Raw genomic sequence first — 23,430 nt, forward strand, 5'->3', positions numbered from 1 at the left:
TTCCCAGCCCCGGGCTCCTTCTCTGCGAGGGCTGCTTCATTCAACCTCTCCCCCCCCGCCCTCCTCTCCTTTCTCTGCAGGTCAGGTCCAAAGCCGCAAATGCATCGAAGAGGTCATTCGCTTTGCTTGGGAAGAGCATCTCTTCCTCATGGCTGATGAGGTACAGTCTTGAAATTCTCTCCTGCCCCCCCCCAAACTGAGCTGTTTGCCCCCCCCAACTCTTCCCTTTGCAGGGTGGGGCCCTTGAGGCGGGAGAAGACTTGTGCCCCGGGTCAGGCTTCACCCGTGCTCCTGGCCCTCTGTTCTGGCTCACGTCTTTGTGAATGTGATGCCCTGCAGATGTTGGGGACCCACCAGATCCAATCGGCACGGTCAGGGACGAGGAGAACTGTAATTGAAAACATCTGGAAAGAAGCCCGGGGACTTAAGTGGGTTCACATTTCCCCTGCCCAGCTGCGTTTTCCCCGCTGCCTCCCAGCCACCTGGTTTCCCCCCCCCCCAGGTCTACCAGGACAACGTCTACGCCGAGGGCTCCAAGTTCCACTCCTTCAAGAAGGTGCTTTTCGAGATGGGCCCCAAGTATTCGGAGAGCCTGGAGCTGGCCTCCTTCCACTCCATCTCCAAGGGCTTCATGGGCGAGTGAGTAGCTGGGCTGGGTTGGCTTTCCAGGATGGGATGGGGTGGGGTGGGGTGGAGTGGAGTGGAGTGGAGTGGAACGGAACGGAACGGAACGGAATGGAATGGAACGGAACAGAACAGAACAGAACACAACAGAACACAACAGAATAGAATAGAATAGAAAATATGGAATGGAATGGAACGGAACAGAACAGAACAGGAATAGAAAATATGGAATGGAATGGAATGGAATGGAATGGAATGGAATGGAATGGAATAGAATAGAATAGAATAGCTGGAAGGGACCTTGGAGGTCTTCTAGTCCAGCCACCCTCTCGAGCAGGAGAACCTGTACCGTCTCAGACAGGTGACTGTCCAGCCTCTTCTTAAAAACCTCCAGTGAGGGAGCGCCCACGAATTCTGGAGGCAATTTCTGTTCCACTGGTTGATTGTCTTCCCTATTAGGAAGTTTCTCCTTAATTCCAGGTTGCTTCTCTCTTTGATGAGTTTCCAACCGTTGTTTCTCGTCCTGCCCTCTGGTGCTTTGGTGAATAACGCGACCCCCTCCTCTCCCTTCTGTCAGCCCCTCAAATACTGGAACGCTGCTATCGTGTCTCCCCTATTTCTTCTTTTCTTTAGACCAGCCAAACCCAAATCCCGCAGCCGTTCTTCTTATGTTTTAGTCTCCAGGCCTTGGATCCTCCTAGTTGCTCTTCTCTGAACTTTTTCCTTCTTGAGGTCTCTGGAAATTCTCCGTCATCCCGGTCACGGTTGTCCCCAAAGGGCTTTTTCCAAAAGGCAACTGGACTTTCTTGGGATTTTTTCTCCCGTGAAAACATTTTGCTTCTCATCCAGGAAGCTTCTTCGGTTCTAGCATCTAAGAGGCTTCTTCGGCGAGCATGGCAGTCACCTGGCAATTGGACAAAAGAGAAGCGGACGTTCTTGCTTTCTCTTCGAAAGCATTTTGCTTCCCACCCAAGAAGCTTCTTCCGTTCTGACTGAAGAAACCTCTTGGATGTTAGAAGGAGTGAAGCTTTTTTGGATGAGAAGCGAAAAGTTTTCAAAGAAAAAAACAACAACCAAGAAAGTCACTGGAGATTCTCCGTCGTCCAGGTCGCAGTTATCCCAAAGCTGCTTTTTCAGGAAGCAACTGGACTATCTTGTTTTTCTTTGAAGACGTTTCCCTTCTCATCCCAGAAGCTTCTTCAGTTCTAACATCCGGGAGGTTTCTTCGGTTAGAACTGAAGAAGCTTCTGGGATGAGAAGCGAAAAGTTTTCAAAGAAACGAACAAAACCTAAGGAAGTCCATTTTCCTTTTGGAAAAACCACCTTAGGCTTTCCTTCTTGACTTTGCCGCCCCCTGCTGGTGGGATGGGGAAGGGCAGGAGCTTCCTCTAAGGCCCGCCTCCTCTTCTCTTACCTTGCCAGGTGTGGCTTCCGTGGAGGCTACATGGAGGTGATTAATATGGACCCGGCTGTCCAGCAACAGCTGACCAAGCTGGTCTCTGTCCGCTTATGCCCCCCCGTGACTGGCCAGATTCTCCTGGACGCCGTGGTCAACCGGCCCCAGCCAGGAGACCCCTCCTACCAGCAGTTCAGCCAGGTGAGCCCAGAAGAGGCAGGGGGGCAGTGGGGCGCCCCTGATCCAGAACTTCCGCTGGATGCCATGGAAGGTAGACCTCAACTTACGGCCTTTTGTTCAGCAACCGCTCAGAGTTACGACGACCGCTCTGACAAAAGTGAGGTGACACAAATCCTCGCACTTACGACCGTCGCGGCATCCACGCGTGATCAAAACTCGGCTGCTGGGCAACCGGCACGGATTTGCAAAAGCTCCAGTGTCCCTTCCCAGCCGACTTTTGACAAGCAGAGTCATCCACGATTCAACTGCAACGCTTCGCTTAACGACCGTGGCAAAAAAAGAGGAGATGGTAAAATTGGGCGTGACTTGCTTAATGACCACTTTGTGTAGCAATGGAAATTCTGATCCCAATTGTGGCCGTACATTGAGGACTTACCTGTATTGGGTTTTTTATGTTGGCCCTTCTGAGTCCTAGACCTTCCAGATCTCTGAACTACAAAACCCATCATGCCCAGCTAGCATCCTCTGAGGATTGTGGATATTGTCAACCCACAGGTCTAGAGGGCATGAGAATGGGGATAGTGGCACATACGCGACGGAGCCCAAATTTGTTGCTAAGCGAGACATTTGCCTCATTATGCGACCTTGCTTGCAACAGTTGTTAAGTGAATCACTACACTTTTTAAGTTACTAATGTGGTTGTTAAGTGAATCCCCATTGACTTTGCTTGTCAGAAGGTCTCAAAAGGGGATCACATGACCCTGGGACGCTGCGACCGTCATAAGCACGAGTCAGTGGCCCAAGCGTCTGAATTTTGATCACGTAACCCTGGGGATGCTGCAATGGTTGTAAGTGTGAAAAGCGGTCATAAGTCACTTTTTTCAGTGATTTTGTAACGCCGAATGGTCACTAAATGAATCGTCGTAAGTCAGGGACCACGGTGTGAGATTTGAACTTTTCTTTGAAATCTGCGTAGCTTCACCTGGGTCAAGGCAGCGCTTACTCGGAGGGAAGCCTGCATAATTAAAAAACCCGCACGGCTTGCGGCTGCCATCTTGCCTTCTTTGACCACCCCCCTGCATCCACCACCATGCGGGGCGGGCAAAAAAGTCAAGATGGCAGCCATGACGTCGGCTGAAGCTGGGCACCGTTTCTGCTTTGCTGGGTGTTCCTTTGGCACGGCAGCGTCTGGAGAAAGAGGGTCCCCCCAGCCGAGGGCTGGACCCCTGCCACGGGAACACGCGGCCCCAGAGGGAGAAATCGGAACATTTTGTCCAGAAACGGAGCCCATGCTGTCTGCCTGGAACGGGAGATGTCCTCCCCGCCTGCGGGGGCTCTTGGCGCCTCGTCCGGGACACTTAATTTCTTTGAATTAATTTGGATGTGGGTTTTTTTAACGTGTTCGCTAGCTGCTCAGACCTGATTATGAGATTGAAAGGCCATAGAAATTAATTAAATGCATGCAGGCAAAATGACGAAGAGAATGCGGGAGACTTTTTGTGTTAGGAGGAAGAGGAGGAGGAGGAGGAATGTAAGGTCCTTGTTGCTCTCTGGGCTTGGTCGTTTCCTTGCAGACGTTTCATGACCCAACTAGGGAACATCATCAGTGCTAGAATGGAGGGGGGTTTGCAGGGAGGAGGAGGAGGAGGAGGAAGAAAAAGGAGAGGACGAGGACAACTTTGGGTGTCCTTATGCCCTCTGAGCTTGGTTATTTCCTTGCAGTCGTTTCATGACCCAAGTAGGTAACCTCATTCTTGGAACGGAAGCCCACCAGTCTAAAAGTTGCAAGACTGGACACCCCTGGTTTAGCTAGCCAGGCCGCCATTAGTGGGTTCCCCCAACACACTGCTCAACAGGGGGCCTCGGAGCGGCTAAATCCAATGTGTGTGTCGGGCAGTGGGCATTAAACACCAGTGTGGTGGCGGGGCTAAGAGCGATTGTGCGCCCTCCTCACCTGTCCCCCTACCTGCCTGCAGGAAAAGGCGGCTGTCCTGGGCGCTCTGGCCAGGAAGGCCCGGCTGACCGAGGAGATCTTCAACCGGGCCCCCGGGATCCACTGCAACCCTGTGCAGGGCGCCATGTATGCTTTCCCCCGGATCGAGCTGCCCGCTCGAGCTGTGCTGGAAGCAAAGGTAAGGCGGGCATTCCACAGGTCCGGCCTTTGCAGAGAAGTGTGTGTGTGGGTGTGGGTGTGTGTGTGTGTGTGTAGGTGGATGTGCACGCTGCAGGGACCTGGAGGAGGAGCTTGCTTGCCTGGCTGGGAAAATGAGGGAGGGAGGGAAGGGCTGGGTCAGGTGGGCAAGGTCCAGCCCCACCTTCTGCTCAGTGAGGGTGGGACACAAGGCTACGTGCTCACAAGAGTCAAAAAAGTCAAGATGGCTGAGGCACGATCCAAGTGTTACAAGGGGATGGGGCTTCAAGGGCGCGGTTTTGACTTGGTGGTGCAGTGGTTAGAGCACAGCATTGCAGGCTAATTCTGCCCACCACCAGGAGTTCGATCCTGACCGCTTCGGTGTTGACTTCCGAGGTCGGTAAAATGAGGACCCAGATTGTTGGGGGCAAATATGCAAATAAAGCGGACTCTGCAAAGGAAAAGGGGGAAACCACATCCAGTGGCCTCTTGAGAAAGCAGCTTTTCCATAGAGCTGTTGCTATTTTGACTCCCCCTGCAACCTTACCCACTTTTCCCTTCACTCCAATGCTTGAGCCGTAAAAGATGCAGGACCGAGCGCTGGAGCTGAAATGCGAAGCCTTTGCGGTTGAACCCGGTTCCTCCCCCCCCCCCGGTCTCCTCCTGCAGGCCCAGGGCCAGGCGCCCGACATGTTCTTCTGCCTCAGACTGCTGGAGGAGACGGGCATCTGCGTGGTGCCCGGCAGCGGCTTTGGCCAGAGAGAAGGCACCTTCCACTTCAGGTAAGCCCCTCTTCGGCCCTTCCTGGGGGGGGGACTTCTGTGGTCTCTGTCCCAGGATGTTGCGATGGTTGTAGGTGTGAAAAACAGTCAAAAGCCCCTTTTTTCCAGGCGGTTGTAACTTCAAAAGGTCACTAAATGAATGGTTATAAGTTGAGGACTACCTGTACTCTCATAGCCTCCTTCCTTCCTCCTTCCTTCCTTCCTTCCTTCCTTCCTTCCTTCCTTCCTTCCTTCCTTCCTTCCTCCCTCCCTCCCTCCCTTCCTTCCTTATCCTCTTCCTTCCATCCATCCATCCTTCCTTCCTCCATAATCTCCTTCCATCCATCCTCCATAATCTCCTCCCTCCCTTCCTTCCTCCCTCCCTTCCTCCATAATCTCCTTCCTTCCTTCCTCCATAATCTTCTTCCTTCCATCCATCCTCCATAATCTCCTTCCTTCCTTCCTTCCTTCCTTCCTTCCTTCCTTCCTTCCTTCCTTCCTTCCTTCCTTCCTTCCTTCCTTCCTTCCTTCCTCCCTCCCTCCCTCCCTCCCTCCCTCCCTCCCTTCCCACACAGTTTCTCTTCTCGTTCTCTCCATCCCAGAATGACCATTTTGCCTCCCGAGGAGAAGCTGGAGACCCTCCTGCAGAAGCTGAGCCAATTCCACGCCAAATTCACCCAGGAGTACTCCCAGCCGTAGCCAGGCTCTGGCCCCGGAAGGCCGGCTGTGCAGAAGCTGGGGCAGTGGGTGGGCTGGGGGGGATGACCCTCTAAGCTTCATCCCACCTTCAGGGTTCACGAGTGCCCCCAGCCCCACCCTTCTCCCCTCCACTGATGGCTGGGCAAGGCTCGGAGCGCAGATGGGCCTCTGAGAAGATCACCAGCCAGGCCTGACCACGAATGGACCCTCGAGGCTCTGCGGATGGACCTCTCCTACCAAGCAAGTCGTGTCGGCTCTGGCCACCAGCGACCTTGAGGGATTTGGGGTCATCAAGCCAAGCTGTCCCCCGTGGGGTTGGCTTGTTGACCTCTCCCCATTCAGAAGCTCAGCCGGTCCTGCCTCCTAACTCGGCCCCCTGTGCAGATGTGCCTTCGTGTTCTTGGCTCCCCTTTCGTGGACCTGGCTAGGGGTCTTGCTGGCTCAGGGAAGGTTGCAATCCACGTGGCCTTCAGAGACCCCATCAGGAGAAGCTGTCCGGCCGAGGTGGCCCCGAAGCCTTCCGAGATGAACATTGTGCCCTGAGGGAAGAAAGGGCCAGACACCCCCCCCCTCACGTTTCTGTGAATGGGAAAGGATCAATAAAACCTGCTTGATCACTAGGAATGGAGATTCTCAGTCATCCAGGTCACAGTTATCCCAAAGGTCAAGCACCCAAGAGGCTTTTTCACGAGGCAACCGGACTTCCTTGTTTTTCCTTTGAAGACGTTTCGCTTCTCATCCAAGAAGCTTCTTCGGCTCCGTACCGGATGGTGGGGAAGGGAAGGATTTATACTCCTTGCAGAGAGCTGGTCATTTGCCTCCTTTTAGTGAGTCGTTAAAGCGACCTGTGAGATTTATCCCTGTCCTGAGGATCACCTGAGTGTGCAAATGGGTGTGGGGCCTTCTTGGAACGGCTGAAAGGACTTGTCTTGTAGACTGGAGGTAGATGAGGTCGTATCCCTCCCCCTCTCTTGAGGGAGGGGCGTTCAGTTGAGACATAGATGGCCTCTTGGATCCCTCTTTCATACCGGTGGTCCTCCCTGTCCAGAATGTGGACTTTGCTGCCTTCGAAAGAGCGGCCTTCGTCTTTGAAAGGAAGATGGAGGTGCTGGATCTTTTTCCCGCTGGGTTTGTGCCCTTCATTTGCGAGGTCGTTCTTTCGTTTCCCCAATGCACAGATCTTTCCGTTCCCCACCATCCAGTCAGAGCTGAAGAAGCTTCTTGGCTGAGAAGCGAAACGTTTTCAAACAACGAGAGTCCAGCTGACTCTTGAAAACAGCATCTTTGGAAGGCTTGATCAATAGGTTGAATCCTGCCTCTGTCAGGGTGCAGTTGCCCCACGTGGTTTGGGCCTTCTGGGGACACACGGTGGGTGATAAGCCCAGAGGAAGAAGGAGGGTGGGCGGATCAGGCTGGCTCCGAGCGTCTTTCCTTTCAGGAGCCATCTTGGCCACGCTTAGAGAGTCACAGGGCTACAAGGGGACCTTTCGGGTGTGTATGTGTGTGTCTTTACACCGTGTGCACAGTACTTAGGCAAGGGAGTATTTTGACCATGTCCTCATTTTCATGCATATTGTCCACCTCCAAGCTGTATAAACCTGAAGGCTTAGTACATATAAGCATATCAGGTGATGTGTATTTGTGTCATGAGGAGAGGGTGTGGCCAACACACTATAGGTGCGCACAATGAGCCTTGGTGGAGCAGTGGGCTAATGCCTCCTTAAGTAACACCAGCTGCCTGCAATTAGTGCAGGTTCGAGTCCCACCAGGCTCAAGGTTGACTCAGCCTTCCATCCTTCCGAGGTAGGTAAAATGAGGACCCAGATTGTTGGGGGCAATAAGCTGACTTTGTAATAATGCCGCTTGGGGTCTGTGTGAAAGCCCTAACAAGCAGGCATATACATAGAATGAAGGCTACTGCTAAGCTTGTAAGCCGCCCTGAGTCTTCGGAGAAGGGCGGGATATAAATGGAATTAAAATAAAAATAAATAAATAAAAATTGTTAGGCAGCTTCCCCCCCCACACCCGGTCAGGCAAAATGGGCCGAAGAGATTTAACTGACTCTGAAAAGTCAAACATTGCAAAAAGTCTTTCAGAGGGGACGCAGCCCTCTTGAAATTGCTAAGATATTGGGGCCCCATCACAGAACCCTCAAACCTTTTGTTGCAAAGAGTCAACATGGCTGCGAGAAACATGCTGGGGGGGGGAGGAAAGACGCACATTAACTGCCAAAGATTGGAGAAAAATCAAACATGATGCTACCAGGGACCCATCATCCTCCAGTGCTGTCATATTCCAGAACTGTAATCTACCTGGAGTGCCCAGAAGTACAACTTTTGACTTTTCAGAGTCAGATAAATCTCTTTTCTTTTCTTTTTTGGCTCATTTTGCCTGAGGAAAAGATCTCCTTGGGCCACACACTCCCTCACTATGCATATGCATCGCCTGATATGCTTATTTCCACTAAGCCAGGGGTTTTCAAACATAGCCCTTTTGTGACTTGTGGACTTCAACTCCCAGAATTCCTCAGCCAGTGTAACTGGCTGAAGAGTTCTGGGATTTGAAGTCCACAAGTCATAAAAGGACCAAGTTTGAAGAACCCTGCACTAAGCCTTCAGGTTTATACAGCTTGGAGGTGACCAATATGCATGAAATTGGTCACATGGTCAAAATACTCCCTTGCCTAAGAATTGTGCACACCGTGTAGCCCAGGGGTAGGCAACCTTGGCTCTTTTGTAACTCGTGGACTTCAACTCCCAGAATTCCTCAGCCAGCGTGGGGGAACTATGGCCCCTTCATGACTTGCGGACTTCAACTCCCAGAATTCCTGAGCCAGCATGGCTCAGCTTGGAAGCCTCTCCCTTTCCCCCCAGCATGGCTGGCTGAGGAATTCTGGGAGTTGAAGTCCACCAGTCCTAAAGGAGCCGAGGTTGCCTACACCTGGTGTAGCCCAATCTTCTGCTCAAGGCAGGAACTTTGTACCATCCCAGTCAAAGGGTTGTCCAGTCTGTAAAACCTCCAGTGACTGATGACTGTTGGGACGAGAGCCCTCCCTCTTGAGTGCTTTCTTAAAGGTGTTGTGGAAAAACCCAGTGAAAAAGACAAGAGATACCAACACAAAACAACATTTCTCTAAGATCCAGAGGTGTATTTCAGCAGTAATTTGGAACAGACACATAAGCATCACTTACGTTAAAAACCCTTTGAAATGAGGTCCAGCGACATAGCAGTTCCAGTAAGGACTGCTTTAGGCCAGTGGCAAATCAATCGGGTCCAGTCCCAACCTTTTACACCCTTTCTCATCCTAAAACCGCCAACGATCTTAACGCTTTCTGCTGACCCTCTGCTGAACGTAACTTTCCACATACTTGGAACCCGCATCCATCAGCTACTTTCAGTTCCCTATTTCTGACCGTTCCAGTCCTTACGTTCTAAATATATTCGAAACAAGCAAGCTCAGCAAAACCGCATGTAGTAAAGTAGAGTTGCAAGCTGCAACATTGAGCATAGCCCAGACTTTGGTTCAATCCTTTCCCGTGAGGCGGGATTTAGTTCACCTGGGCATCGGAAAACCATAGCCAATCTTTTTGTTTTCCACAAAGAGATCAAGGAAGGGGTCCGAGGTGCCCCTTCCGCCCCTGTTACGCCTGGGCTGAGCCGCTCCCAGATCAGGAGAGGGAGCTAAGCCCTGCAGAGAAGAGGCTTCAGCCTGGCCCTTTGGGGGAGACGTTACCCCAGAGAGCAGACGGGAGCCTTGGAAGGCAGCGAACCTGCAACCTCTTTCTCATCAGGGCGGGTCAATCCTGCCCCGGTCCTGGCCACAGACAATGCTTTCTTTGAAAGAACACCAGAGGCCGTGACGTTCGTTCCCCTCTTTTGTCTTCCCTCGGCGAGATACGATCTGCCCTCTGGGCACCTGGCCCGCTGGGCGCTTTTCCAACCTTCTTCCAGAGAGCCGAGCCGCATCGCTGCCCCGGCTGACAGAAGCCCATCCGGATCTCATTGTTGCAGCAGAGCCTGGCACTGTGGTCTTCCAGGGGCCTTGCCTTGCATCTCCCCCCCCTCAGTGGCCTGGCTGGGGGAGATGGGAGTTATAGTTCAGCCATTTGGTAGGTGTTAATTTGGAGAAGACTCCCCCCCCCCCGTGATGGGAGTCAGTTGGTCCTAAAGTGACCAGGGGTTGCCCCAATGCCAGAGCTGCTTCTTCTTCTTCTTCTTCTTCTTCTTCTTCTTCTTCTTCTTCTTCTTCTTCTTCTTCTTCTTCTTCTTCTTCTTCTTCTTCTTCTTCTTCTTCTTCTTCTTCTTCCTTCTTCTTCTTCTTCTTCTTCTTCTTCTTCTTCTTCTTCTTCTTCTTCTTCTTCTTCTTCTTCTTCTTCTTCTTCTTCTTCTCCTCCTCCTCCTCCTCCTCCTCCTCCTCCCTTCCTTCCTTCTCCACCTTCCTCCTCCTATACTCTTCTTCCTCCTCCTTCCTCCCTCCCTCCTCCCTCCTCCCTCTTTCCTCCTTCTACCATTTCAGGTTTGAGAGAGCCACAAAGAGATTCTTGCAAAACTGGCGGCCTCAACCACAACTCCAAACGAGGGGCTTGAACTGGTGCAGGCGCTGCGCTTGGCTTCCTCTTCAACCTTTAAAGTTCTCCAAGAGTGTGAAATATGTTTCCTGCGCTCAAGCAGGACCTCTTTCTGCTGCATCTCCTCAGAGTATTTGTGGAGCTGATGGCTCCTCAGACGTCTCTCTTGGGATGCCAAGGAGGAGAAGAAAGACCGTAGCCAGGCTGATCCTGGGATGGAGATGGGAGGGCAAGGAGCTGCACAGTTTTCCTGGCAGAAAGTCCCAGATCCCTGGTGGATTTGGACAGGCAGCATCAACAGAGGGAGAGCATCAGGATCACAATAAGTGGGAATACCATTTTGTGTCACACTAGCAAGGCCACACTTGGAATGCTGCATCCAGTTTTGGTCACCACGATGTAAAAAAGATGTCGAGACTCTAGAACAGACATGTCAAACACAAGGCCTGGGGGCCAGATCCGGCCCGTGAAGTGGTTTCATGCGGCCCACGAAGCCATCCTGGAAACAGTGAGGGAACGGCCCCCTCTGCCTTGGCCCTGGCCCAGAGACCCTCAGATCTGTCCCACTCCTGCCCAGGCCCCCATAGGCACCCTTGATGCCAATGATGTAGAGCTGGCCACGCCCACCTAGCAGGCCATACACACTCTAGCCACGCCCACCGAGTAGGCCACGCCCACCCTGGCCACACCCACCCAGCCCCCTGAGGGCAACCACAATGCTGATGCGGCCCTCAGTGAAATTGAGTTTGACACCCGTGCACTAGAAAGTGTGCAAAGAAGAGCAACAAAGATGATTACGGGACTGGGGGCTAAAACAGATGAAAAACGGTTGCTGGAATTGGGCCTGTTTAATGAAGAGATGGACGAGGGGTGACATGATAGCAACTCTTCCAGTATCTCAGGGGCTGCCCCAAAGAAGAGGGAGTCAAGCCCATCCTCCAAAGGGCCTGAAGGCAGGACGAGAAGCAACGGATGGAAACTAGTCAAGGAGAGAAGCAACCTGGAACTAAGGAGAAACTTCTTGACTATGAGAAGAATTAGCCAGTAGACCAGCTCAGTTGGTTTGATAAATGTGTTCCTTAATTTGCGGGCAACAAACACTAAATAGTAATTAACAGAATAACAGAATTGGAAGGGACCTTGGAGGTCATCTAGTCATGCACCAGGCTGAAAAATGAGCCCCTTAATTGCAGTCACTGTGCAGGGACTCCTCAATTTATAACCACAATTGAGCCCAAAATTTCTGCTGCTGAGCCAGACAGTTTGTAAAGTGAGTCTTGCCCCGTTTTACGACCTTTCTCGCCACAATTGTTAAGCGAATCACTGCAGTTTTTAAGCTAGTAACATGGTCGTTAAGCGAATCTGGCCTCCCCGTGGATTTTGCTCATCGGAAGGTCCCAAAAGGGGATCACGTGACCCCTCTGGGATGCTGCAACAGTCCTAGGTTCATGCCAGTTGCCAAGCCTCCGAATTTTGAAGACGTGACCACGGGGAGGCTGCAACGGTCGTAAGGGCGAAAAATGGTCCTTTTCCCAGTGCCATTGTAAGTCTGAGCAGTCACTAAATGAGCGGTCCTAAGTTGAGGACTCCCTGTACTCTGTCCAGCTATGGTCACGGAGAGCAGAAGAACAGGGTCCAGAGGCCGAGCAGGACACCCACCTGACCGAAGGGCTTCAGGTCAGCTGAAGTGGCTTTCTGCTGCTCCCCCCTGAGTCGTCCATGGGGGGGAAATTCTTGTTGTAGGATGGGGGAGCTGGCAGGGATCCAAGGGCCGTGGGGGGGGACCCTGGTCCCGAACCTTCCGAGAGGACCTCCTACGTCTTCTGAGCAGGAGGTGTCCCGAACATCTGCAGGAGCCTCCCTCTCGGAGCGTTTTAAGTTCCTCCCAGCGTTGGACACAACTGGATGGATAACATCGGCACCGTCCCTGGTGGCTAAGCCAGCCTAGCACCAGCTGGGACCCAGAAGTCTGGGGCAAAGTGCCCTCTGGACCCCCTCCAGCACCCCACGTGCTTCCCCTCTCACGCCCCGCCTGGGCTGCTTCGGGTGGCTCTCTGCCCTCCCAGAGCAGAGGATGCCTAGGCTCTGGAGCTGGCTGCTGGCTGTGGGTCTGCTGGAAGGGCTGACGGGGGCCCTGAGCTGCCTGCCTCCTCCAGGGGGTAAGAAGGAGGAAGGGGAAGCTCTGTCGTGGGGAGGTTCGGCCCAAAGGTCGGGAGGGAGCTGGCTGGGGGCAGGGAACGTCCTGGCTTGGAGAACATCTAATTCTTCTTTGGGAAGAGCCGGAGGAACTTTGGAGGACCTAAGGAGAGGGAAGACGGGTCTAACACAGAGAAGGACTGGGGGTGGGGGGGCACAATAGCAGGCTTCCAATACTGGAGGGGCTGCCCCAAAGAAGCGGGGGGGGGTCTACCTCTTCTCCAAAGCGCCTGAAGGCAGGACGAGAAGCAACGGAGGGAAACTCATCAAGGAGAGAAGCAACCTGGAACTAAGGAGGAATTTCCTAATAAGTGAGAACAATCAACCAGTGGAACAACCTGCCTCTAGAGGTTGTGAATGCTCCAACACTGGAGATTTTTTTAAAAAAAGAATGGACAGCCACTTGTCTGAAATGGTTTAGGGTCTTCCCCTTGAGCAGTGGGGTGGTCTAGAAGACCTCCGAGGTCCCTTCCAATTTTGTTTGTTCTGGCTGTGAGGGAGAAGGGGACACTGGAGCCTTCGGTCTCTGCTTATCCCAACCTCAGTTCTGGGTTGTTGTTTTTTTAAATTCCATTTATATCCCGCCCTTCTCCGAAGACTCAGAGCGGCTTACAAGCTTAGCAGTAGCCTTCATTCTATGTATATGCCTGCTTGTCCCCTCCTTTGATTGCCCCCACCCCCACCCCCACCCCAGCCTCCTGCCCTCCATCTATGTTGGGCTAATATTGTGCACCATCCCCACCTGCGGACGGGCACCTCCGAGGCCATGCCCACCTCCATCCAGTTCATAGGACGGCCACCTGAGTGCCCTCCTGCCATGGGTCTGAACCGCAGGCTGGCCGAATTGCAGGGGGCCCAGGGGACACCCCAGTGTAGCTCCCTTGGGCCCTTCCAGGCTCCAACCCTGCCACATCCCTGCCAGGTTGCCTCACTTGAGGATCCCTCCTCCTCCTCCTCTAGGACCCCTCTAGGAAGCTCTTTGTCTGCTCCAACGCCTTCCCTGGGGTCTCGCTTTCCTCTCCTCTGCAGCCCCCTCCAGAGGTCTCGCATCAGAGCTTGGAGGAAGAGGGGCAGGAAGTTGAAAGGGGATTTCTGGCTCTCCTCCTCCTCCTCCTCCTCCTCCTTCACTCTCAGTCTAAGGAATGGATGGTCAGCTGGGATTAATTTAATTTAATTTAATTTAATAACATTTATATACCGCCCTTCTCCCTGAGGACTCAGGGCGGTTCACAGGGCAGAATAAAATAGCGAATACAAACATTAAAATAAGATTAAACAAATTGCCCTAGTTAAAAACAATATAAATACAACACTAAAAACCCCCAGAAAAGTTAAAAAACGAAAAATAAAATAACCCCAACACTCCCCCTCAGGCTAGGCCGGCTTGTACAAACAGAAATGTCTTGAGATCGCGACGAAAGGAGCGAAGATCGGGCGCCATCCGGAGCTCAACCGGTAGCTGATTCCACAGCTCCGGAGCGCCCACAGAGAAGGATCTCCCCCTGGGGGCCACCAATCGGCATTCTCTGATCGGTGGCACCCTGAGGAGGCCCTCTCTGTGGGAACGCACAGGGCGCAGGGAGCTTGATGCCGGCAGCAGATGTTCCCTGAGGTACTCCGGCCCCATGCCATGGAGTGCTTTAAATACCGTTACCAGTACCTTGAATCTCACCCGGAAGACAACTGGCAACCAATGCAGCTCACGGAGCAGAGGCGTAACGTGGGAGTATCGGGAGGCTCCCAACACCACTCTCGCGGCTGCATTCTGTACCAGTTGGAGCTTCCGAGTAGTCCTCAAGGGCAGCCCCATGTAGAGAGCGTTGCAGTAGTCCAGACGAGAGGACACGAGCGCATGAGTGACCGTGCATAAATCGTCCCGGCTAAGATAGGGCCGCAACTGACGCACCAGGCGAACCTGTGCGAAGGCCCCCCTAGTCACGGCTCCTATATGGTCTTCCAAAGTGAGCCGTGAATCTAGGAGGACCCCCAAGTTGCGAGCCCTATCTACGGGGGGTAATAGTTCACCCCCCATAACTAGAGGTGGAATGTCCGAATAAACCCGGGACGAAGGTATGCAAAGCCACTCAGTCTTGTCGGGGTTGAGTTGGAGTCTGTTCCTCCCCATCCAGACCCGAACCGCCTCCAGGCAACGGGACATCACGTTGAGGGCATCACTGGGGTGGTTTGGGGTCGAAAAGAAAAGTTGGGTATCATCAGCGTACTGATGATACCCAACTCCAAAGCCACGAATGATCTCACCCAGCGGCTTCATGTAGATGTTGAACAGGAGAGGCGAGAGGACCGACCCCTGAGGAACTCCACAAATGAGAGACCTCGCGGTCGACCTCTGCCCCCCTGCCAACACCGACTGCGAACGTCCCAAGAGATAGGAGGAGAACCACTGTAAAACTGTGCCTCCCACTCCCAATCCCCTGAGACGCCGCAGCAAGATACCATGGTCGATGGTATCGAAAGCCGCCGAGAGGTCTAATAGGACTAGGACAGAGGAATGCCCCCTGTCCCGAGCCCTCCAGAGATCATTCACCAGCGCGACCAATGCCGTCTCCGTGCTGTACCCGGGCCTGAAACCCGATTGGTACGGGTCTAGATAATCCGCTTCATCCAGGACCAAAGGGAGCTGATGCGCCACCACACTCTCAACAACCTTCGCAAGAAAGCGAAGGTTGGAGACAGGACGAAAGTTGTTCAATACAGCCGGGTCCAGGACAGGCTTCTTGAGGAGAGGCCTCACCACCGCCTCCTTCAAGACGGCGGGGAAGATACCCTCACTCAAAGAGGCCGATATAACTGCCTGGAACCAGCTGCGTGTCCTCTCCCGGGCTGCATAAACCAGCCAGGAAGGGCACGGGTCCAGTAAACATGTGGTGGCGCTCAGCCTCCCCATGATCCTGTCCACTTCCTCCGGAGTTACAGAATCAAACTCCTCCCAGATGGTATCGACAAGACCACCCGTGTCCTGATCGTCAGACTCTGCCCAGTCAGAGTCCAAACCGGTCCGAATCCGAGCGATTTTGTCCGACAGATGTTGGTTAAACTCCTCGGCACGTCCCTGCAAGGGATCCTCCCTCACCTCCTGATTTAGGAGGGAGCGAGTCACCCTAAACAGGGCGGCCGGGCGATTATCTGCGGACGCAATAAGGGTGGCGAAGTGGTTAGACCTCGCCTCCCTAATTGCAGCGAGATAAGACCTAATATAGGCTCTTAGTCGCAATCGGTCGGGTTCAGATCGGGTGGACCTCCAACCGCTCTCTAGGCCCCGTCTCCGACGCTTCATCTCCCGGAGCTCCGCAGAAAACCATGGAGCCCGACGGGATCTGCACCGGGTCAGGGGCCGCAAGGGTACAACTCGGTCAAGGGCCTCAGTGGCCGTCCTTTCCCAGGCCTCCACTAGGGTCTCGGCCGAGCTGTGAGTGAGGGAGGCAGGTGGGGACCCCAGCGCCGCCTGGAACCTTTGGGGATCCATTAAGCGTCTGGGGCGGTACCATTTGAGTGGTTCCAAACACCCACGGCGGGGGGTGGCAAAACGGAAGACCAGCCGCAGGAGATGATGATGTCAGCCCATGTCTCCCTTTGCCCCCCCCAGCCAGGAACTGGGCCAGGGGCCAGCCTGCCACTCAGTCCTCCACGTACCCCCAATGGGGCACCGTCTATAGCCAAGCAGGGAGCGCCGTAGATGGCAACCGCGACGGGGACTGGCGTCACGGCTCCTGCAGCCACACCCTGGCGGAGGAAGAGCCCTGGTGGAGCCTGGATCTGGGCGCCTCCTATGCCGTCTCGGCCGTGGTGGTGAAGAATCGCCAGGAGTGCTGCTCTGGGCGGCTCAAGGGAGCCCAGATCCGCGTGGGAGACTGTGGGGCCAACCACGGCAAGTGCAATCCAATGTAAGGAGCCTCACCCCAGGACAAAGGGGGCGGGGGGGGCAGAGACAGCTGCTTTCTTTGCAACGGGGCCCGGGGGGAGCCCAGAGGGTGTCTGGAAGGAGAACCGGCGGCCACCTCTGCGGGGATGAGATGCCAGCCCTTTTCTGCCTGTGCGGCATGTATGGGAGGTGTGAAAAAGGGGCGGGGCTCCACCACAGAGCCACCACCTTGCCTTTTTTTAAACGAACCCTCCCTCGTCAAGTCAGCCACCTGGGATCTGTCGATTCTTTCCAGGCCAAAGAATTCTCAAGAAAAAGCTTAGATGGGAAGGTTGAGCGATGGACGTTACCAGGCCAGGCTTCTCCAACCTGCAGGCTCAGCATTCTGGGGGTTGCAGTCCCTTTTCCTAGAGGGAGGTGGAAGGGCCGCTCCTCAGCCAGTCCTCACTCCTCCAGGAGGTTCCCCAAAGGGGCCTTTCCAAAAAGGCAACTGGACTTTCTTGGTTCTTTCCCCCTTGAAAAGGTTTCCTTTCTCATCCAAGAAGCTTCTTCAGTTCTGACTGACAGGTGCGGAAGGGAAGGATTCACTGGTGGGATCTTTCTGTAGCAGTCTCTGAGTTTGGGAGCTTACTGAGTTGTCCTAGGAGGTCAAGTAAAGGTCAAGGCTTCCCCTGTCCAGTCATGTCCGATTCATCTCCCTTTCTTAGCCAAGGGAGCCAGCAATGTCCGAAGGCACTTCCATGGTCATGTAGCCAGCATGGCTAAACACCTAGGTCAGGGGGAGGCAACCATTGCTCTTTTATGACTCGTGGACTTCAACTCCCAGAATTCCTGAGCCAGTCATATTGAGGGGAAAGGGAGAGGTTTCCAAGGGCTCAGGAATTCTGGGAGTTGAAGTCCACGAGTCATAAAAGAGCCAGGGTTGCCTGCCCGTGGACTGAATGCTGTTACTTTCCCACCAGTGGTACCTATTAATCTATGTGCATTTGCATGCTTTTGAACTGCTACGTGGGCAGGAGCTGGGGTCAAGGAACGGGCGCTCACGCCGTTGCACGGAGCTCAGGTCTTGAACCCAGACATCTTTTAAATTAAAGAATTAATTAAATTAAATTTAAAAGTTTAGTTAAGAACTAAGGAGAAACTTCCTAACAGTGAGAATGATTAACCAGTGGCACGGCTTGCCTCCAGAAGTTGTGGGTGCTGCAACACTGGAGGTTTTCTAGAAGAGGCCGGACAGGCACTTGAGGAGGGGTTGGGTTAGAAGACCTCCACGGCCCCTTCCAGCTCTACTCTGATTGAAGACTGGCGCCTTTACCCCTAACGCCAACCCTGAGTAAATTGAGTTTTTATCCCTGCAGCTGTGGGACCGTCTCTAACGGCAGCGCCGGCTCCCTCAGCATTATCTGCTGTGCCGGACTCCGAGGGCGCTACGTGACGGTGGTCATCCCCGGCCGAGCCGAGTACTTGACCCTCTGTGAGCTGGAGGTCTACGGCTCCCGAGTGGAGAAGGGCTGCTAGAGAGCATCAAGAAGGTGACCAGGAGCTGGCCTGGGAATGGCTCTCTAACTCCTGACTCAAGGAACGATTTCTTGTCTCCTTCCTCAGCTGGCAGGGTTAGGCCTAGGCCCTGTTTCTGACCAGCAGTCGGGGGGTCCCCTGGCTTCGGACACAGGTCCTCTTTGGGGAACGGGCTACTTTTTGGGGGAACAGGTTGCTCGGCATGCCAAGCACATGGGCCGTGTGAAAGGTTGGCCACCTATTGTGTATCTGTTTAGTTAAATATGAGGAATGAAGGCTGCCACCCAACAAGGGGATCCGACTGCCAGGCCAGCCTTGTTGGGTCTAAGACGGGGCTGGCAGGCAAGTGGCACGCGTAGGTGATGTTAGATTTTAGATGATTTAGGTTTTAGATTATTTTAGATTTTAGGGTTTAGGGTTTAGGCCCCTTCGCCCTCTGTTTTTAGGTGAGGTGTGGGCCGGCCATTTCTGCCAGATGCAATGTAATAGACGTCCGTTTGGAGCGACTCCTGATTTACTCAGGGCAAATGTTATTTCAAGGGTGTCTCCGATGGCCTCCGTGGAGCCATGGTGTTTGTGTGCAACATAACACACAAGACTCGAAAATCCGGACTAAGCCTCTGTTAACCCCACATAGGTGGTTAACTCAAGAAGCAAATTCCAAACAGATTTTGGGAAAACATCTTTAATCCTAGTTAGAGTTTTAAAACTCCCTCCAAAACCAGAATCCTGCAGGCTTAGAGCAAGGAGAAATCTCTTTGAACCACTTGGTTTCCCATGATCCCCAGCTCTGGGACCACCTGCTTCTCACCGTCTCTGAAGCAGCCTTTCACCAACTCCACCTGGAGCCCCAATTGGGAGGTGCTCTGCCCTCTCCTGCGTATATAATAGAATAGAATAGAATAGAATAGAATAGAATAGAATAGAATAGAATAGAATAGAATAGAATAGAATAGAATAGAATAGAATAGAATAGAATAGAATAGAATAGAATAGGAATATGGAATAAATTAGAATAGAATAGAATAGAATAGAATAGAATAGAATAGAATAGAATAGAATAGAATAGAATAGAATAGAATAGAATAGAGCTGGAAGGGACCGTGGAGGTCATCTAGTCCAACCCCTTTCTCTGGCAGGAAGCCCTATACCATTTCAGACAAATGGCTGTCCAGTCTCTCCTTAAAAACCTCCAGTGTTGGAGCATTCACCACCTCTGGAGGCAGGTTGTTCCACTGGTTAATTGTTCTAACTGTCAGGAAGTTTCTCCTTAGTTCTAGGTTGCTTCTCTCCTTGATTACTTTCCCTCCGTTGCTTCTTGTCCTGCCTTCAGGCGCTCTGGAGAATAGCTTGACTCCCTCTTCTTTGGGGCAGCCCCTCAGATACTGGAATCCTGCTGTCATATCACCCCTAGTCCTTCTTTTCTCTAGACTGGGCATACCTAGCTTGCTCAATCATTCATCCTACGATTTTGCCTCCAGACCTTTATCATCTTCGTTGCTCTTCTCTGCATGCTTTCTAGAGTTTCAACGCCATTTTGTATCATGGTGAGCGATACACATGTACTGATAGATATTTTAATGGGGAAATCTGAACTCTGACAGTGTAAGAGAGGGAGAAATATTATTTCCCATATTGCTGCTACATCTACCTACCTTCATTCCAAACTATGAAGACGTATCTCTGTAGGAGAGCTACGTAAGTCCCTTCAATGTTTTGCTCTCCGACTCTGGATTTTTCCCAGCTCACCAAAACACGTTTTTTGGGTGTGGGGGCCAGAGCACACTATTCTCCAGGGGTGAGCTAACCATATATTTATACAAGGGCATTGCTGTATTGTGTGTTCGTATTTAAATTGCATTTCAAACCGCCCAAGGTCACCTTGTAGGGGAGAGGGGCAGCATGAAAATTTCATAAATAAATAAATTAACTTGCATCTGGTCATTTGGGATTCATACCAAAAGCCGCCACGGAGAGTATCAAGGTCATGTGAAGTGTTAACGCCACTTTGTGAGGCCTTGGTAAGACCCCATTTGGAATGCCACATCCAGCTTTCATTGCCACTGTTATGTACTGGGCTCTTAAAGTATACCACGTGGGTTGCTGGAGCAACTAACAGCTCTCCAGCAACCCAGACTGCAGGTTTCTTGTGCTGCAATTGGCTATCTCCAGGAGGCAATGGTTGATTCAAACCTATTGGCTGCCGCCTAGGGGCTAGACTATATATTGCGGCTAGTTGCAGCCTTTTCCCCAGTACAGTTTCTGCACGAAATAAACTATGAGTTACCTTGTACTCAGCTCTGCGTCTTCATTCCTGCGCCAAAGAACCCGCTGTTTAACAGTGGCGACGAAGGTGGGATCCTGCTTCACTGATTAAGAGTTGAAGTCTACGAGGGAAAGGCAGCGCACACCGGAGGGAAAAGGCATTTCCCCCCCCCCTCTCAAGGTCGGCTAGCAAGCTACGCTAGCGACCTCGTGCTCAGTGGACTCATTCCCTGAGCCTGGAAGCAGGATCCGGAAGAACGCAGGAACCAGCAAAAGAATGCCGAAGGTCGGGAAACTGAGAGAATTCGACGTGAAACACCCGGAGGAATGGCCATCATATCTATCACAAGTAGAAAACTACCTCAGGGCCAATCAGATCGCGGAAGAAGGACTGAAGGCCGCAACGCTACTCTGCGTGTGCAACCCAGCAACCTTTGATTTGGCCGAGAACCTTTTTGCGCCGACACCGATAGAAGCAGTCTCCTACATAGACCTCAAAAAGAAGCTAACTGGGCACTTCCAGCCCAAGATGTCTGAAATGGCTTGGCAGTTCAAGTTCGACCAAAGAGTGCAGCAACCGGGTGAATCAGCTTCCGAGTTCATAGCGGGCCTGAGGCAGGCTGCACGCCTTTGCAAATTTTCAAATTTAGAAGAGCGACTACGAGACCGGCTCGTCTGCGGCCTACGGAACAGAACGCTTCAGCAGAGACTCTTTGCTAGGACAAATTTAACGTTTTCTGAAGCACAAGACGAGGTGATGGCCGACGAAGCTGCTGGGGGCGCCGTTCAAACAGTGCAGCCCGCCAAATTGACAAAAGTTGAAGAAATGGTCCACTTTGAGGATGCCAAATGCACCAAAGAGTCTTCCAAGGAAGAAGAACCTGAAATCAACGGACTCCAAAAGCAACCCAACGTGCAACACCGCAACAGCCAGCAGTGAGAGGATGGTTACAAGGCAGTTCTCTTATGGAGATGTAAGGGGTGCGGCGGCAACCATTTTCGCGCCAACTGCAGATTCCGATCAGCCATGTGCAGAGCTTGTGGAAGGACAGGCCACATCGCAGTGGTTTGCAGAGCCCACCAGAGAGACCGGCCACCCAAACACCAGTCGGAAGAACCGACTAGGAGAGGGCCCAGGGTGCAGTTAGTGTGGGTTTTTTCAGAAGCCGTAGAAGCGTATGCCGCACCGGGGCTCGACGCCCCCTCAAACCCAAGCTCATGATAGAGCTACAAGGAGTTCCATGTAAGATGGAATTGGACTCTGGCTCTGCAGTCTCAATTATTTCTCAAGACATTTTTAACTTCGTGTGTAGGCGCAGTAACAATTGGGCCAAACTAAGACCCTCAGATATAATCCTAACGGATTTTCAAAATGCTCACGTTAAAGTTAAGGGAGAAGCCACTTTGTTGGTAAAGTTTAAAGGGTTTTGGGGGCACCTGGATTCTCAGTTCAGATCTTGCAAGCAATAAACCATGAGTTTTCCTGAACTCACTTGCCTCGTCTTCATTCCTGCGCCAAAGAATCCTCTACACAACACTCATCATCTTCCTCGGACCTGGCAGAGCTCGCTCTTTCAAGGCTCCCGGTCATGGTGACTTGTGAATGGCTGATCAAAGCCACTGCAGGGACCTAGGATCTGAAGGAGAGAGAGAGAAAAGAGGCTTTGGCTGATATGCAGGAATTTCAGAGGAGAATTCTGAGGAGTCTGATAGCACCTTTTATGATCCACAACTTCTTTTTTTTTCCTTCCAAAAACAGAACCCTTGAGCTGCAGCTTTAACAGAATAACAAATTTGGAAGGGACTTTGGAGGTCATCTAATTCAACCCCTGCTCAGGCAGGAAACCCTGTACCAGTTCAGACAAACGGCTGTCCAGTCTCTTCTTGAAAACCTCCAGTGATGGAGCATTCACAGCTTCTGGAGGCAGGTTGTTCCACAGGTTAATTGTCCTCACTCTTAGGAAGTTTCTTCTTAGTTCCAGGTTGCTTCTCTCCTTGATGAGTTTCCATCCGTTGCTTCTTGTTCCTGCCTTCAGGCGCTTTGGGGAATAGCTTGACCCCCCCCCTTCTTCTTTGGGGCAGCCCCTGAGATACTGGAGCATTGCTATCATGTCATCTCTGGTCCTTCTCTTCCTTAAACTAGACCTACCCAATTCCAGCGACCGTTTTTTGTATGTTTTAGCCTCCAGACCCCTAATCATCTTCGTTGCTCTTCTCTGTACTCTTTCTAGATCTTTCTTTCTCGGTCTAGAGTTTTCTCTTTTTTCATCTTCGGTGAGCTGAAATGTGGCAAAGAGTTACCGTCTTCTAGTCCTCTCCACTTGCTTCAAACGCAGCTCGTGGCTTACCAATTTCCCACAGAAGCAAAGAGCACAAATGCGCAATAATCCTTGAACATTACAGCTTGAGAATCTTGCCCATCTGTTACACTGGAAAGGTTTTTATTTCTTCCTGCATTTTTGTCAGTCTCACGGGTTAACTATTTCACTTAGGGACATTATGAACGTTAACATGCTCCAAAACACCGCATACATCAAATACTTCTAACGAGGAAGTCTGGCAATTTTGGAGCATGAACTGTGGTTGTGTGTTGATTACGTAAGAGTAGAAGCAATTAAATGCATTGCAGGTATATTCCAAATAAGTGGCTGGAGCAAAAAATGTCTTGTCAGACCTAATAGATTGATTTCTGCTTGCAGTTTTTTCTTCTGTTCACATTTGTTGTTGTTGTTAGCTGCAAAGTCGTGTCCGACCCATCGCGACCCCATGGACAACGTTCCTCCAGGCCTTCCTGTCCTCTACCATCTTCCGGAGTCCATTTAGGATCACGCCTCCTGCTTCAGTGACTCCATCCAGCCACCTCATTCTCTGTCGTCCCCTTCTTCTCTTGCCCTCCATTTTTCCCAGCATGAGGCTCTTCTCCCGTGAGTCCTTCCTTCTCCTTACGTGGCCAAAGTATTTGAGTGATCTTGGAGCCCAGGAAAATAAAATCTGTCACTACTTCCATTTCTTCCCCATCTATTTGCCAGGAATTGAGAGGGCTGGATGCCAGGATCTTGGTTTTCTTAATGTTAAGTTTCATCTGTTCACATTAAGGTAAAGGTAAAGGTTCCCCCGCACATGCGTGCTAGTCATTTCTGACTCTAGGGGCCGGTGCTCATCTCCGTTTCAAAGCCGAAGAGCCGGCGCTTGTCCGAGGACGTCTCCGTGGT

The 23,430-nt window shown here is 52.1% G+C and overlaps 2 protein-coding genes across 7 annotated transcripts in view; both read left to right on the forward strand.

Annotated features, from left to right (window-relative positions):
- Positions 1-6,407, forward strand: part of GPT (glutamic--pyruvic transaminase) — a 30,275-nt gene extending 23,868 nt beyond the window's left edge. For all 6 annotated transcript variants that reach the window (XM_081323544.1, XM_081323542.1, XM_081323543.1 and 3 more), the window contains exons 7-12: positions 81-160; positions 503-639; positions 2,047-2,221; positions 4,177-4,332; positions 5,001-5,113; positions 5,695-6,407. In XM_081323544.1, coding sequence (XP_081179670.1) covers positions 81-160; positions 503-639; positions 2,047-2,221; positions 4,177-4,332; positions 5,001-5,113; positions 5,695-5,791 — 758 coding nt within the window. In that variant the 3' untranslated portion in view covers positions 5,792-6,407. The remainder of the gene's footprint in view (positions 1-80; positions 161-502; positions 640-2,046; positions 2,222-4,176; positions 4,333-5,000; positions 5,114-5,694) is intronic.
- A 6,914-nt stretch (positions 6,408-13,321) lies between these two features.
- Positions 13,322-17,953, forward strand: LOC308666747 (fucolectin-like; the record flags this gene model as incomplete). The annotated part of the gene is made up of 3 exons (XM_081325640.1): positions 13,322-13,427; positions 16,160-16,457; positions 17,794-17,953. The coding sequence occupies 3 exons, from the start codon at positions 13,322-13,324 to the stop codon at positions 17,951-17,953; spliced, it is 564 nt and encodes a 187-aa protein (XP_081181766.1).
- Between the last annotated feature and the right edge of the window lie 5,477 nt (positions 17,954-23,430).

Source organism: Vipera berus (genome assembly GCF_964194415.1).
Source record: "Vipera berus genome assembly, chromosome: 3".
Lineage (NCBI taxonomy): Eukaryota > Metazoa > Chordata > Lepidosauria > Squamata > Viperidae > Vipera > Vipera berus.